A 14034-nucleotide genomic window follows, 5' to 3' on the forward strand; every position below is an offset into this window, starting at 1 on the left:
AATGTAAAGTACTAATAATCCCAGACTTAAGAGCCATATTCAGCAACAAGGTTCCTTCCGACCTCCTTGAGAGCCTCAAATGTCTCCAAAGCAGTTTCTTCAATCTGAGACTCTGGGAGAAGGAAACCGTATCGTCCCTCATCACGGAGCTCCACGACGTAGGTGTATTTGGCTCCTAGGGTACCGAAAGCCCAATCCTCACTAGCACCTGAGGCTGCATCTGTAATAATAATAATAATAATAATAATAATAATAATAATAATAATAATAATAATAATATAGTAATATCAAAGGCTTTTATGGCTCACGTATCTACCAACAAGGTACTCAAGGCGCTTAGTAATATATAGTATTTTTACTATTGAAGTTATGAATACTGCCATGTAGCACCTTGTAAGGGTTTACAAGGTGCTACGGTGCGCATTCAGCAGCCACAGCCAGGAACACCGGGGCGAACCCCTTCTCTTTTCAATAAGTGCACTGGGTTCTTTTACGTGCGTTACACAACACATGGGACCAACGGCTTTACGTCCCATCCAAAGGACGAAACAATGGTTAAGTGTCTTGCTTAAGGACACAAGTATCACGACTGGGGACTCAAACCCACACTCTGCTGATCAGAAACACCAGAGTTTGAATTCGGTGCTCTTAACCACTCAGCAACGACCACGACACTGTAGATGTTTATCAAAATTTTATACTTTAATTTGTAGCAATATTGGTTAATTTGACAGCTTGGTCAATAAGAGTCATGGCCAAGCGATCTTGGTGCATGGGATTCAAGTTCTGATGATTAGATTATTGAGATATAGTTTGGATTCAAAATTGTGACTCTCGTGTCTTTGAGGAAGAGTCCATAATTTCTTTTCTAAACCCAGGGCTCAATAGCTAAGCACATCCACATTTATGCTTACTAGATTAAGGTTACTAGCCAAACTACCATGTCACCTGTAACATTTGTGACTGGTATCCTGCTAATTTTTTTGCTTAGCAGAAAATTGTTCAGCAGTATTTTCTAATATTGGTAATTACTGAATTAATTGCTAGCATAAAAAACTTACTTTGTAATGAGAAATGGAGAGCTGTTGACAGTATAAAACATTGTGAGAAACTGATCCCTCTGAAGTATTGTAGTTTTGAGAAAGAAGTAGTTTCTCACTAAAATATTTGGATTTAATAAGAGACCTTAGCTGAGGTCTAGAATTCAAGGCTCCTGAAAGCACACAACTTGTTGCGACAAGGGTGTATTTTTTTCCATTATTCTCTCGCAACTTCATTGACTAATTGAGTCAAAATTTTCACAGGTTTGTTATTTTATGCAAACGTTGAGATACAACAAGTGAGAATACTGGTCTTTGACAATTAACAAAGGTGTCCAGTGCTTTTAACAGATAGCAAATATTTGTATTAAATATAGCAGAAAGCGTATATGGTTTTCACAGTTATAGTAGCAAACAAAACAAGGCAGCCAGCTTGCTTTTTTCCCATGGATTTGCAATGTTACACCTTTCATTTCATACAATAAGCACCGGAAGGTTAGCGTGCCTTTTCGTATGCTTAAGAATAGCAGCTCTACGAAATGAAAACTCGCACAGTAAGCACAAAATCACTGAGCCGTTAAGTAGATTTAGGAAGCCTTGCTTGCCTATAGATTTCATTATCATCATTTCATCTGCTTGAGAAAAGTTCTCTAAACCACTTTCCTATTATTGTTTACTCTCATACATAAAAATGGTTGATGAATGTTAGGATTATTGTTGTTAGTTTTACGGTCCTTTTAAAAATCTAGAGAGAGTAACTTACACATAGCCTTGGCAGATCCTCCGACTAGATATGATGTGCCATAGAGACTAGCAAGGGCTGATGTGGCCTTCTGTGCCACTGCATCCTGTAGTAAAGTATACCATTCAAATAAATGTCACTTAACAGATGGGACTTAATCATCTATTGCAACAGCGGAGGCACCAGACCTGTTAGTCTGGCGGAGGTTGGTGGAGGAGGTGGGGGATGCAATTATGTAATTTTGTACTGATGTGTTTTGTATTGACCTTCCACAATGACATACTCACAGTAGGGTATGTGAAGGAATAAATGAATAATTATCTCACTGTGATGATGAAGTAAAATACTTTCTGGATCATTACACACCTTTACTCACTATATACCTACCTTTGATCTGCGTTATTGGCGACCCATATAAAAAGTCTTCCAGGGGGATTGAAACTGACCCAAAGATTCCTTTCACTTAACAATACCTAACCCAAAGAAAAGTTAACCTAATGCCATACCAACACCAAGATAGGTGGGTTAACCCCAGTCCATGGGCAGGGTTAAATTTTACTAGGATTAAGCCAGTTTTGGATTTGTTAATCCAGAGAATGTTAGCCCTGAGTGTAGCGTGATATACTCCACTTAATCCAAAGAATCTTGGTGTTTAATATGTTCCTTACTATGGAGAATCTCTGGATTGAAGTGTAAAGAGAAAGGGGCTTTTAAAAGTATCAAGAGTCCACACTAGATCAAGAACAAATGATTATGGTGACCGTGCTTTTGCCAAAGCTGCTCCTGCCCTTAGGAATAAGCTTCCTGTCACACACTTCGCCAAATACCATCACTAGACAAATGCAAGAGGGAACTCAAGTCACATTTAATTGTTCATTGGGTTTGTTTTAACTACAAGTATGTTATATCCTACAATTTCACATTGTGTAATGTTTTGTGTAGGTGCCTTGATCGGTTTTCTGGAGAAGTGGCATTATAAACTCAAATTATTATTATTTACTGACTTACCATATCACCAGCCTCAGCAGGCAAGGGGACAAGTTTGGAGTAACCCCATGGGTACAGCCAGTACAGACCATAAGCATGGACATCCATGTGAAGATGGAAGGGTTGACCAGCAGCCTTGAGCCCAAGGAGCCAGTTAGTCAGTCCAATCAGTTCAGGCTCGGACATGGCACTTGGACCACGGAAGTCTTGGTCGCAGTCATTACTGCTTGCACCACGTCCTTATAAAATAAAATAAAGTACGTATTTTAATTATCCCTTCACAAAAACAAAGACAAAAGGAAATGACAGACCCACTTCATGATGACAAGGAACTTTTGCTTTAGAATAAAACTTAAGTTTAGAACAACTCTTTAATATAATAGATGTTAAAATGTACATCGGTACTAGCTGCTAACAAACTGCTTATAGTTATAGGCAATTTCAGTGGTCAAGTTGGTGAGACATTCTGCTCCAGAATGGCAAAGGTCGTAGGTTTGAATCCCACCTGAGTAACATGCCTGTGGATTTTTTTTCACAGAACTCTGGAAAGTACTGAGTATACAGTGATTACACACATTGGTGTAAGGGTAAACACCTATCTTCATTTGTCACAGTAAACAACATCTTGCAAACAAAAAGTTAATGGCCTGACGTTTCAATCCAAGCAGAGTCTTTCTTAAAGGCTAAACTGCATCTTGTGTGCACGTCATAGGCCAGATGTGGTATTTTAACCTTCAAATCATCGAGCCTTACCTCCCCATTCGTAGCCATAGTTCCTGTTTAGGTCCACACCTCTGCAAAGTCTCTTGGAATTGAACTGACGATTCTTACGCCACATTCGGTCCTAGCAACCAGAGATAAAAAAAACATTGTTTGTTTGTTTGTCTGTCTTTCTGTCTGTCAGGGTGTTTGTTTGTCCCCACAGTTAGAAGATGGCAACAGCCAATCTCTCTCAAACAAACATTGGTTTAAGTCAATTGTTATGAATTGCACGAAGCAATAAATTGGGATTCACTTATAACTAGACGACAATAGTTATTCTAGTCATTGTAAAATCAGTGGTTAGATTATAGGATTCGAACCCACAACCATGTCATTGCAAGTCCTGCAGTCGAAATGGTTTGGGTTAAGGAACAAAAAGTAAGTTGAACAGAAATAATATACAATCATCCTGGTCCTTATATAGGACTTAATTCCACATACTGTGGTAAAATTTGACCCGATCCCCTCAGCTCAGCCTTCCTTGTAACACTCTGCCTTCCTTCTGCCCCTCTTGATTGTTTGGTATAGCCTGCCCCTCGCATTAATCACACCCCTTGGCCGCATGTACAGCGATCCAGCTGTTGTTCATAATTCTTTTGTTAATAACCCATGCCATGTGGGGGCAAATTTAAACAACCATGTGCAAGGCAGTCTGCTGGATGCTGTGCTTGAGGAAAGAACATGTCAAATGTGTGGCAAGCTGTGCAGGTTTTGGCCTGGGCAGGAATGAGCCTTACTCCAATGACCAAGTAAGTTGTATAGTATAGACAATGTACAGTTCAAAAGTCCCCCTGTATGAACTATGGCAATTTTACCAGAACCTGAAAATCCAAACCTTTTGACAATTACCGAACCCTGCAGTTCTGGCCTAAATTTACAGCTCAAATAAAGCTGTTTCATCACATCATTTTAGATTTTAAAATGTCTGATACAAGCGTAAAATTTGGTCCGGCTGTTAATTGTCGGACATTAACATGTGACAGGACCAACTAAATTATTTGGGTTTACAGCACATGCAGCTGTGTGTCACATTGACAGTGGAACAAAGCTACAACACTTTGATGTATATCATTCAAACTGTACTAAGTTCAAATTGAGAAGGGAAACAAATAGGTGCATACTTAATTGGGTGGCCCAGATGCAAGAGTCTGCTCACCTTATCAGCATAAACAGACATCGAGTTAGACCATGGAGTCAAACCATTGTCTGATTCATTCCATGGAGTCATACCATTGTCTGATTCATTCATACTCACTCAAACTCGTACTTTCATTTTAATTTCTGTGAAAAGTCACAGGAAGTACGAATTGGGCTAAAGTCTTCATTGACATAAGTGACGGCACTGTTTAGGTCAAGCATGTCAACTGCTGTCATATACATGTATGCAAGGGGCCTATATTCCAACTACATAAATGCTGCTTAATTAACATCCAAAAGGCAATGCTGTGACTCAAGTAGCAGGATGACATTAATGAGGCTGTAGGTATAATACACATTATCTTCACGTACGCGCTAATCCTCCAATCAGATTCGCAGAATGGAGTGGTGATAAAAACCTATATTGCACGCCTAATATCACTACCTGGGTCTTGTGTGTTCTATGTCACGCACTAAGTTTGCTTGAAGATAAATAGGTTAACACACACGTCTCGTGGAAATACGGAAAATATATCGTCTGCGTCCCATATCCAACTCAGCCTTCGCAGAAGCGCTATATTTTTCTGTATTCCACTCACGCTTGTGTGATAAGTTATATTGTACAATATGCTTACATTTGTCCATGAGTAGGAGTACCCATCCACATTGAATACTGGTACGATGTAGAAATCAAATGTGTCGAGGAAGGCTGTTACAGCGGCATCACTGCCATAGTTTTCAGCAAGCTATAATACAGGATTGAATTAGAAGCAAGCAATTAATTATAATAATAATTACCAGTTGTTATAAAGCGGATGCTACAATTAATAGCCATCTCAATGCTCTTTACATTAGTGCCCACTTGTGCCCTTGTCACTGGCACTAAGTCTGTTTTTTTTATTTCTTTTTTCTTCTGTTTTTTTTTTTTTTTTTTTTTTTTTGGGGGGGGGAGGGGGTTGTCTTCTGACAGTTCATCAAAAGAGACTAATAAAACTAGTGACAAAACTAATGGCTTCTGAATGGCAACACCCATACAAAGATATTGACAAATAGCGAGACTGCTAACATTAGGGCTAGATAGCTCAGTTGGTAGAGACCGGCACATTAATCCGGAGGTCACAGGTTCAGGTCCGACATTAGTAAATTTTACATTGTTAAACCAAAAATGATTAACAATATAATGATACCGGTGTAGAACGGACCAGATGACCGCTAGCCCGATGACCGACCCGTCTGCAGGCGGGAAGAGACGGGAGGCGGCGAGGGACCGGGACCCGGTGGTTTCCCTGGCCTAGAGAGACCGAGATGTTGAAGTTATATCCCAACCCCGAGCCGGAAGGTCCTTTAAATCTGAATGTACCTCTCACATGGCCCTATACAAATAGCAGAGCGACTAACAAAGGGAGGGCAACACAAGAACAAAAGCAATACAAAAATGACAAGCTAAGAAGGGAAACAAAAAAGAGAAGCAAATGTGGATGGTTCTTGGAATAGAAGTGTCTGGGGGAGGCGTTTAAACACAGCCAATGATGCAGCTTCTCTCAAAATTATTAAAAATTTACCCAGTCAGCTTCCCTTGTAGTACATTACATGTATCAAACTACACTTGAAAACTACATAAAATTACTACTTTGTTTGTCTGTCCATAGGTTAGGGAACAAAAGCTTCGCGCTTCCCCTTATACCTCAATGTTGTCTTTAGTTGCTTATTACTGAACCATACCATATTGCGTTTGTTATTCCAACATAAATGTGCGTTTATTGTTTTATTGTATACGTAGTGACAACATTGAAAATTTAAAATGAATGTTTTTGAACTAAAGAAGTTGCCCCCCAATGTTGAACTGGATTTAACTTTGCCTACCTTCTTAGCCATGTTGAGCATAGTAGCTGGGCTGATCCACTCTCTTGCGTGAATACCTCCCTGCATGAAGGCGCCTGGTTTACCAGACACTTTCTTACCAAGCTATGTATGAAATCAAACCAAGTGAATCAGTCATTGAATGTTCAACACTTCACAGTGGATCCTTGAACCAAAGTTTGGATGAAAGACAAAACTGAATACATAAGTAAGCCATCCATATTCTCATACGCTATATTAAATGCTATTTTTAAAGGCAGTGGACACTATTGGTAATTACTCAAAACATTTATTAGCATAAAACCTTACTTGGTAGCGAGTAATAGGGAGAGGTTGGTAGTATAAAACATTGTGAGAAACGGCTCCCTCTGAAGTGGAGTACTTTTCGAGAAAGAAGTAATTTTCCACAAATTTGATTTCGAGACCTCAAGTTTAGAATTTGAGGTCTCGAAATCAACCATCTAAACGCACACAACTTTGTGTGACAAGGGTGTTTTTTCTTTCATAGTTATCTTGCAACTCCGATGACCAATCGAGCTCAAATTTTCACAGGTTTGTTATTTTATGCATATGTTGAGGTACACCAAGTGAAAAGACTGGTCTTTGACATTTACCAATAGTGTCCACTGGCTTTAAACATTAAAAAATAATAATACAATAAAGCTGAACATCATAAGGCAGGAACTCATTAGGGCTGTCTATCACCAGGGACACAATGCCACCTACTAGGGATGAAAGAGGGTTCATCTACCCCCTTCACAGTCCAAAAGGAAGTAGGCATTGGTATCATCCACTCGGAGTCAGGGTGGCAGAGCAGAATGCTCTGCCTTTCCAATTTTTTTACGGAGCAATTATGGTCAAGTGTCTTGCTCAAGGTCACAAGTGTCATGACCGGGATTCGAACCCACACTCTATTACTGACAAAACCAGAGCTTCGGTCCAGTGAACTAGCACTCGGCCACAACACGCCGGAACGTTGAAGAAAAATGTTCAATCACATCCAACTGAGAACCACAAATATTTTGTTTGGAATTGGGTTTTTTTCCTCATGACATTAAACACAAATGCACATGAAAGTCTTAAAAAAAATCAATCTCATCTCATTTAATAAAACATCTCAAGAAATGTGGAGAAAAAGGAAGGAAGAAAAATATCAACTGAATTTAAGTCACCCTGAATTTTGATCATCATCCTAGTGGATGGTGCCTCTATTGCTATCGGAAATCCATTCAAGTAAAATTACAAACATCAATCTTTGAGTATACAGAGAGAGACAATTACCTTAATGGCTTTGATGTCCCTTCCCTCAAAAGATTTAGTGACAACAATCTCCTCTGCAATAGAACTGTACTCAGCTGCAAAGTCTGTTACCCACTTCATCACCTGATGAAGAAAGGGTGAAAAATGGTAATGAAACCAAGGATGCTTCATATAAGTGAGCTAACTCACTGTAGCTTGCCAGTCTGAGGAAACCTGTACACAATGGTGCTTGCTATGTGATACAAAAACATTGTTCTTCTATTTTTTTCTCCATTTTTTGTGTGTTATTGCTAGGACTGAGAAAGCAGATAATGGTAGAAGAGTGTTTTGTATCCAAATCACCTTGGAGGTGGAATGCTCATATTCCATATGATCAACTAGAATCATTCCTTTCAATTTTATATTTTGGGGTTGAGCAAAAAAATTGTTATTTAAATTTACCAGTCAGTTTCCATTGTGGTTTATTACTTGAAATTTGAAATAAAAAAGTCACATCCATAAGATGATCCTTGGCTTTGGCTGCGACTTCCCAGCCAGTGTCAACATCTTGTGTGTGATCCCTGTCTACAAGATGGTATTAAGTTATATAGCTTCTGACTAGCACCCTGGACAAAGCTATTGACAAAATAGGGAAACAGACAACTTTGGGCTCGATAGCTCAGTTGGTAGAGCACCGGCTTATTAATACGGAGGTTGTTACATTTCATGTCCTTTAGTACCAAAGTAAACTTGTCTTTGTTCAACCCCAAATTATTTACAAGTTACCCAGTCAGTTTCCCTTGTGGTTTATTAATTGATATATATTTTCAGAAAATAGAATAAGCTGTTGCAAACTGCTTACCAAACAACCAAGATGACCTAGTATTAAATGCAACAACAACAAAAGTAAGTGGCCTGACATTTTGACCCTAGCAGAGTCTTTCTCGATATATATTTTTTGGTTACATAAACTGTTTCTTCACCTCATCATAAGTGTGATAAACATTGTAGTCAAATGAATCCAAGATGCCATTGATGCTGACTGAAGACTCCATCTGTTCTCTGATGACTTGCTGAACATCTTCAATGAGGACGCTGAATGTAACGTCATTCTCTTCCAGAATCTCTCTCAGCTCCATCTGGAAGTGTGGTGGTACCATCACATCCATTGGCTGGTCCACATCATGGGCTTGCTTCCAGAAGTCCAACTAAAAACATGGTCAAGAGGAATCAATCACATACACAGATAAATTAAAGGCAGCGTGCACTTGTGGTTAATGACCATAACAACTTACTTGTATAGGATTTGAGGCATTGCATGGTGAGGTATCAATGTAAATTTGGTTTGTGGTAACACCATGTGTGTATCTACTTGCCAGGTAGAGTTTGTTCTTTTGAGAACTGTCTTGCTTTATTCTACTGCCGCAAAGTAGTTAATAGGGGGTTCGGGAGACTTCTCAGTTCTGAAAAGAACTGTCCTGCTTTTAACTATTACCAGGGCGGATGGTATAGAAAATAGAAAACAACTCCCTTTGAAGCAGTGTAGTTTTAGAGAAAGAGATATCTTATATTTTTCAATAGAGAAAAATAAATTGCATTTTCAAGGTCATAGGAGATGTTTCGAAATAATGATACTGGAAATGAATTGCTTCTTGAATTATGATATTCCTCTGGAACAATATTTTTATGGTCAAACTAACGATGTGCAAAAGAAGTTTGGAATTAACTTAAATTTTGTATGTTCTTTTCCATAAAAGTCACATCATGTTCTCATTTAAATAAATGCTGAGTTTGTATTTTGGAAGGGACATGCAAGGTATCCATGGCCTATATATCATTCCATTCAACCATTATGAAGTATTCCTCTGGTAAATACACTTTTTTTTAATTGTAACTTTGTTTCCATTTCTCATTGATTTACCTTTGACACAAATTTCTCTCCAAATTTCTGAAGCCATTCTAGTTGATTTCCTGATCGAGGAACGATTCGTAGTACCTCATATCTGTGAAAAAATTTACAAAACCACATCATCGGCTAAAAATTGTTGTTTTCTCTTTGTTCAGAGAATGGTTCCATATTAACCCATTATCTCCCAACTAGGGGACTTCCCGTAGAATACACACATGTTTCTATAGCCTAACTACAGGAAACCTGTAGATAAACAAAAAGTGAGTGTCTTTTTGTTCTTTCATTGTTAGAGACATAAGACAGCAGACATGGAAATACTTAAGAACTCACTCGGCGGCAGAGAAGTTAAGAGACTTCTCAATCCACTAAGCCTAATTTCACAAAGGCTGTAAGCATAAAAACTTGACACAGGTGACCAGTCAAAATTACATTGAGTTTACAATGTTGTGACTAGTGCTCTACTCAATCTTTTCTTAAAAAAGAAATTTGAAATTGGGCCCAGGTAGTAGTTAATAAGCCCGACTGTTTATTTGAGAACTGAGAAGTCTCACGATTTCCGAAAATCTATTCCATGGCAGAAGAATAGCAAGACAAGTTCTCAAAAGTACATAATCTACACAGCGAAGTAGATAATTGGTATACACATGGTGTTGCCTTGATACCTCACCATGCAATGCCTCAAATATTACATAGCTATGATGTGATCAACAACTTTCTGAAATGTAAGATTTTCCCCCTCAACTTTAGTGAGCCCTTTGAAGCCTTTCAAATTAAATTTTAGAAGAAAATAAACTGATATTAACTGAACTGTTTCCAAAGTTGCGGATAGAATTTGTAATCTTACCCATCATATTTGACATGTCCAGGTGCACAGCTAGCCAGGCCAATAACAGCCAGAATCAAAAGGAACTTCATGTTGACTCCGTTTCAACAAGAAAATCTCACAGAAGTGAAAATGTCCGGCAGATTTACATCCATTTTATATCACTCAATGGATTATAATGGATAATAATGGATTTAATGGAAACAATTTAAGTGCTTTATACACCGATTAAGGATAAGGGTTTTTGCATAACACATTAACTTTAAAATAATCACTTACAAAGAAAACTGCCATTTGGCAGGGAAAAAAGAAGGACATTAAACTTGCTGTTGACGATTTTGTTAAACCTTTTGTTTTTTGAGAAAATAGAATGAGCTGTTGCAAACATCTTGGTTTTTTTTCCTGTTTTTTTCTTCTTCATAAATTCAAAAATAATTTGAATGGTGGTCGTGGTTAAGCTGTTTAGTGAATCAGACTCAAGTTTTGGTTGCCGAGTTAACAGGGTGGGTTCAAATCCCGGTCATGACACTTTCAAAGGCGATTGCTTCTCTCCACCCAGGGGTGACTGGGTACCTGTGAGGGCAGAAATGGTTCTTGTGATTGATTTAGCGTAGTGTGCTTCATACTTGGCAGCACAGGCTGCATACCGAGCTGAGATGGTTTAAGGAATAAAATATATGGCTCAGTGGCCAGGGGTAATAATGTTTGAAGCGCAATAATAGTTCAGAATTGCACTATATAACAGTCAATTTAATAATAATATTTATAACTGTTGTTATAATTATTCTAATATTTATTACTGTTGTTATAATTATTATAATAGCATAATCACTTTTAGCAGTAAACTGATCACTTCTTTGATTTCAAATTTTCAAATTCTCTATTTTTTGTGGAGTGGCACCCCTGATATATGTTAAAATTTAAGGTACAATCAATGAATAAACAAATGACATCCACCTTGGGAAAATTATAGAAAAATGTGATAAGAGGTGTGCGTCACTGTGGGAAAATTATCACCTGCAATGGAACAGTCCAGACACGTTTGTTATTCTGTACAGTTTTTTCTTTTTAGATACCTCAAAAGATACTTATATTTTTAAAGGGAACATGTACCTTTGGTTTCTGAAACCATTCAATTCTTTTAATCAAATAAAAATATAGATATATAAAATAAATTGTAACATATATCATCCTCTAAAATAATGGTCATTCTGAAGACCGTAGAAGGCTCCGCTCTGCTTCTGACGTCACACGCTTGGTTGTTCCTCGCTCCTATAAAAAGGCTGGAGACAATCTATTTTTCAATGCAGCTCCTAAGCTTTGGAACCAACTGCCCTGTGACGTCAGAGAAGCAGTGTCTACTACGATCTTCAAGCGGTCTCTCAAAACATTTTTGTTTCCCCACTGAGAGCCTCTTGTAATTTTCTTTTGTTTTGTTTTCTACTTATGTTATTTTGTTTTTCTTGTGAGGCGCTGTGTTAATTGTAGAGCGCCATAGAAATGTTTATTATTATTATTATTATTTATAAAATTCATGTCAAACAGTGGTAAATTTTTGAAGTATTACCAAAAATTCTTATCAGGAAGAATAATCTACAAATGGAATACACAATATGAGAAACGTTTCCTGACAGTATACTTTTTCAGATAAATTATTTTTTGGGATAAAAAACAAAGTTGCTGTACTTCTAAAAAAGTAAGTTTTTATTGCCACTAATTTTAAAGAGTTAAGTTCCAAACAAATACCTTCCCTTGAAGTGAGAAATGCATGATTTTTTTTACTGGTGCGCCACAGAGTTGAGAAAATTGTTCTTAAACTTTCCTACTATTGGTAACATTTTTCGACATCAAAATTTACCACCCATTTGACATCATTCAACTACTCAGGTTGTCTATGGCAGAGCAACTTTAAACAGAAATAACAACATACATTTGCCTACGGATTAACCACATGGGAAACAATGGTAAGACAGTGGGAGGGTTGACTCCTACATGTTGATGCATTTACCACATGGTTTCATACTACAGGCTGGTAGAGTTTATTTATCATTCAAACCCACAATGGATGGTATTGACTGGTCAGATAGTGGGAGGGTTGACTGTGTGCTGTGTGGGAGCATTCACCATATATTACAGGCTAGTACATTTTATTTATCATTCAAACCCTCAATCGATTATATTGACTGGTTAGATAGTAGGAGGGTTGACTGTGAATTGTGTAGATGCATTCACCATGTGATGTTACATTACAGGCTAGTACATTGTATTTATCATTCAAACCCAAAATCGATTATATTGACTGGTCAATTAGTAGGAGGGTTACACTTATTAATGTCTCTGCAAATGCAAATGATTAATCAATAACATATGTGATGGGCTCTGCAAAAATGAGTCACAAGGGAGACAATTGACTTATTGGGTTTTATACATAGCTGAAAAGATCATACAACAAGCTTCATTTTGACATATCTTACACACTTGTGTGTTGTTTGGTTCAAAAGTTATGACCTTTTGAAAAATAGATTATGTCACTCTTTGAAAATAACCCATACTGGGGGAACAGCCCATGTAATAAAAACATCCACTATTGATGTCTAGGGGATGAACAATAACTACATGTTTTATTCATCTTTATCTATCAAAAACAAAAGGTTTTTATTCAGAAAATCTGAAAATATAGTACCTAAAGAAGCATAAACCACATTTTTTCTCACCCTCCCATCATTCAACAGCCCTGTATGGGCAAGTGGGTCGTACAAGCGGCTCATTCTTGTAATAGCCTGTCACATATTTTGGAAAATAAGACAATAAAAAAGATTGACATTATCAGCTTTGTTGCTAGAAGCACGGAGCAATGTCCAAGCAGTTTATTCATTGTAACTCACAGCTTTTAAAGATGCTATGTCAGATTTTTGGTCCTAAACATTAAAAAATATTTTGACGTAAAAAAGTTTAACTTTTACTTCTAATGGTCAGGAACCATGACAAAAATTTAAAACGTTTCTTATAAAACACATAAGAATTGGTCACGTGATATATTGTCGGGATCATAATTTTGAGCACAATATTTCACTGCTACTAATAATTGGCGGACGTTTTCGAGCAATGGCTCAAATGAAAGCTGGTAACTTTCTCGACCCCCATCTAAATACCTATTGAATCTTAAATCAAAATTTTTGGGTCAAATCTGCCAAAAATCTGACATAGCATCTTTAAAGAGAAATTCATCAGAAGGTACATAAACCAGAACCCTTTCAAAATTTTGCAGTTTTACATTTTCAGAAAAAAAAAGATTGCAACCGTTGTGTCCAAAACTCAAAGCCTGAAGATGTGATACTCAAAGGGTATTGAAACAAAGGTTCCAAATGCCATAATTTGCAACTTCTCAACCCCCTCTCCCCTCCCCCCTTCTCTATGTCTTTCTTTCACTTTTTACAATAACGAAACAAGAGAGAGTTTGTTGAAGTTTTACTCTAATTTCCGAACAATCATCTCTTGACCAAAACAGCTAACTGATCAGAATTCTTATTTTATG

The 14034-nt window shown here is 37.6% G+C and overlaps 1 protein-coding gene across 1 annotated transcript; it reads right to left on the reverse strand.

Moving 5' to 3' along the window:
* Positions 1-15: 15 nt before the first annotated feature.
* On the reverse strand, positions 16-11045 carry LOC117290460 (carboxypeptidase B-like). The gene is made up of 10 exons (XM_033771879.1): positions 10521-11045; positions 9689-9770; positions 8751-8975; positions 7810-7911; positions 6532-6633; positions 5304-5414; positions 3523-3613; positions 2791-3008; positions 1804-1888; positions 16-220 (listed from the first exon to the last, which is right to left on the reverse strand). The coding sequence occupies exons 1-10, from the start codon at positions 10589-10591 to the stop codon at positions 27-29; spliced, it is 1281 nt and encodes a 426-aa protein (XP_033627770.1). The 5' UTR covers positions 10592-11045; the 3' UTR covers positions 16-26.
* Between the last annotated feature and the right edge of the window lie 2989 nt (positions 11046-14034).

Source organism: Asterias rubens, chromosome 1 (assembly GCF_902459465.1).
Source record: "Asterias rubens chromosome 1, eAstRub1.3, whole genome shotgun sequence".
NCBI classification, from domain to species: domain Eukaryota; kingdom Metazoa; phylum Echinodermata; class Asteroidea; order Forcipulatida; family Asteriidae; genus Asterias; species Asterias rubens.

Coding starts and splice junctions, on each gene's coding strand:
- LOC117290460 (XM_033771879.1), bottom strand. CDS start 10,591: ATGAAGTTCCTTTTGATTCTGGCTGTTATTGGCCTGGCTAGCTGTGCA. Junction 3,009..3,522: donor CTATGGCTACGAATGGGGAG/GTAAGGCTCGAT, acceptor TTATTTTATAAG/GACGTGGTGCAAGCAGTAAT. Junction 221..1,803: donor AGGATCTGCCAAGGCTATGT/GTAAGTTACTCT, acceptor TTATTATTACAG/ATGCAGCCTCAGGTGCTAGT.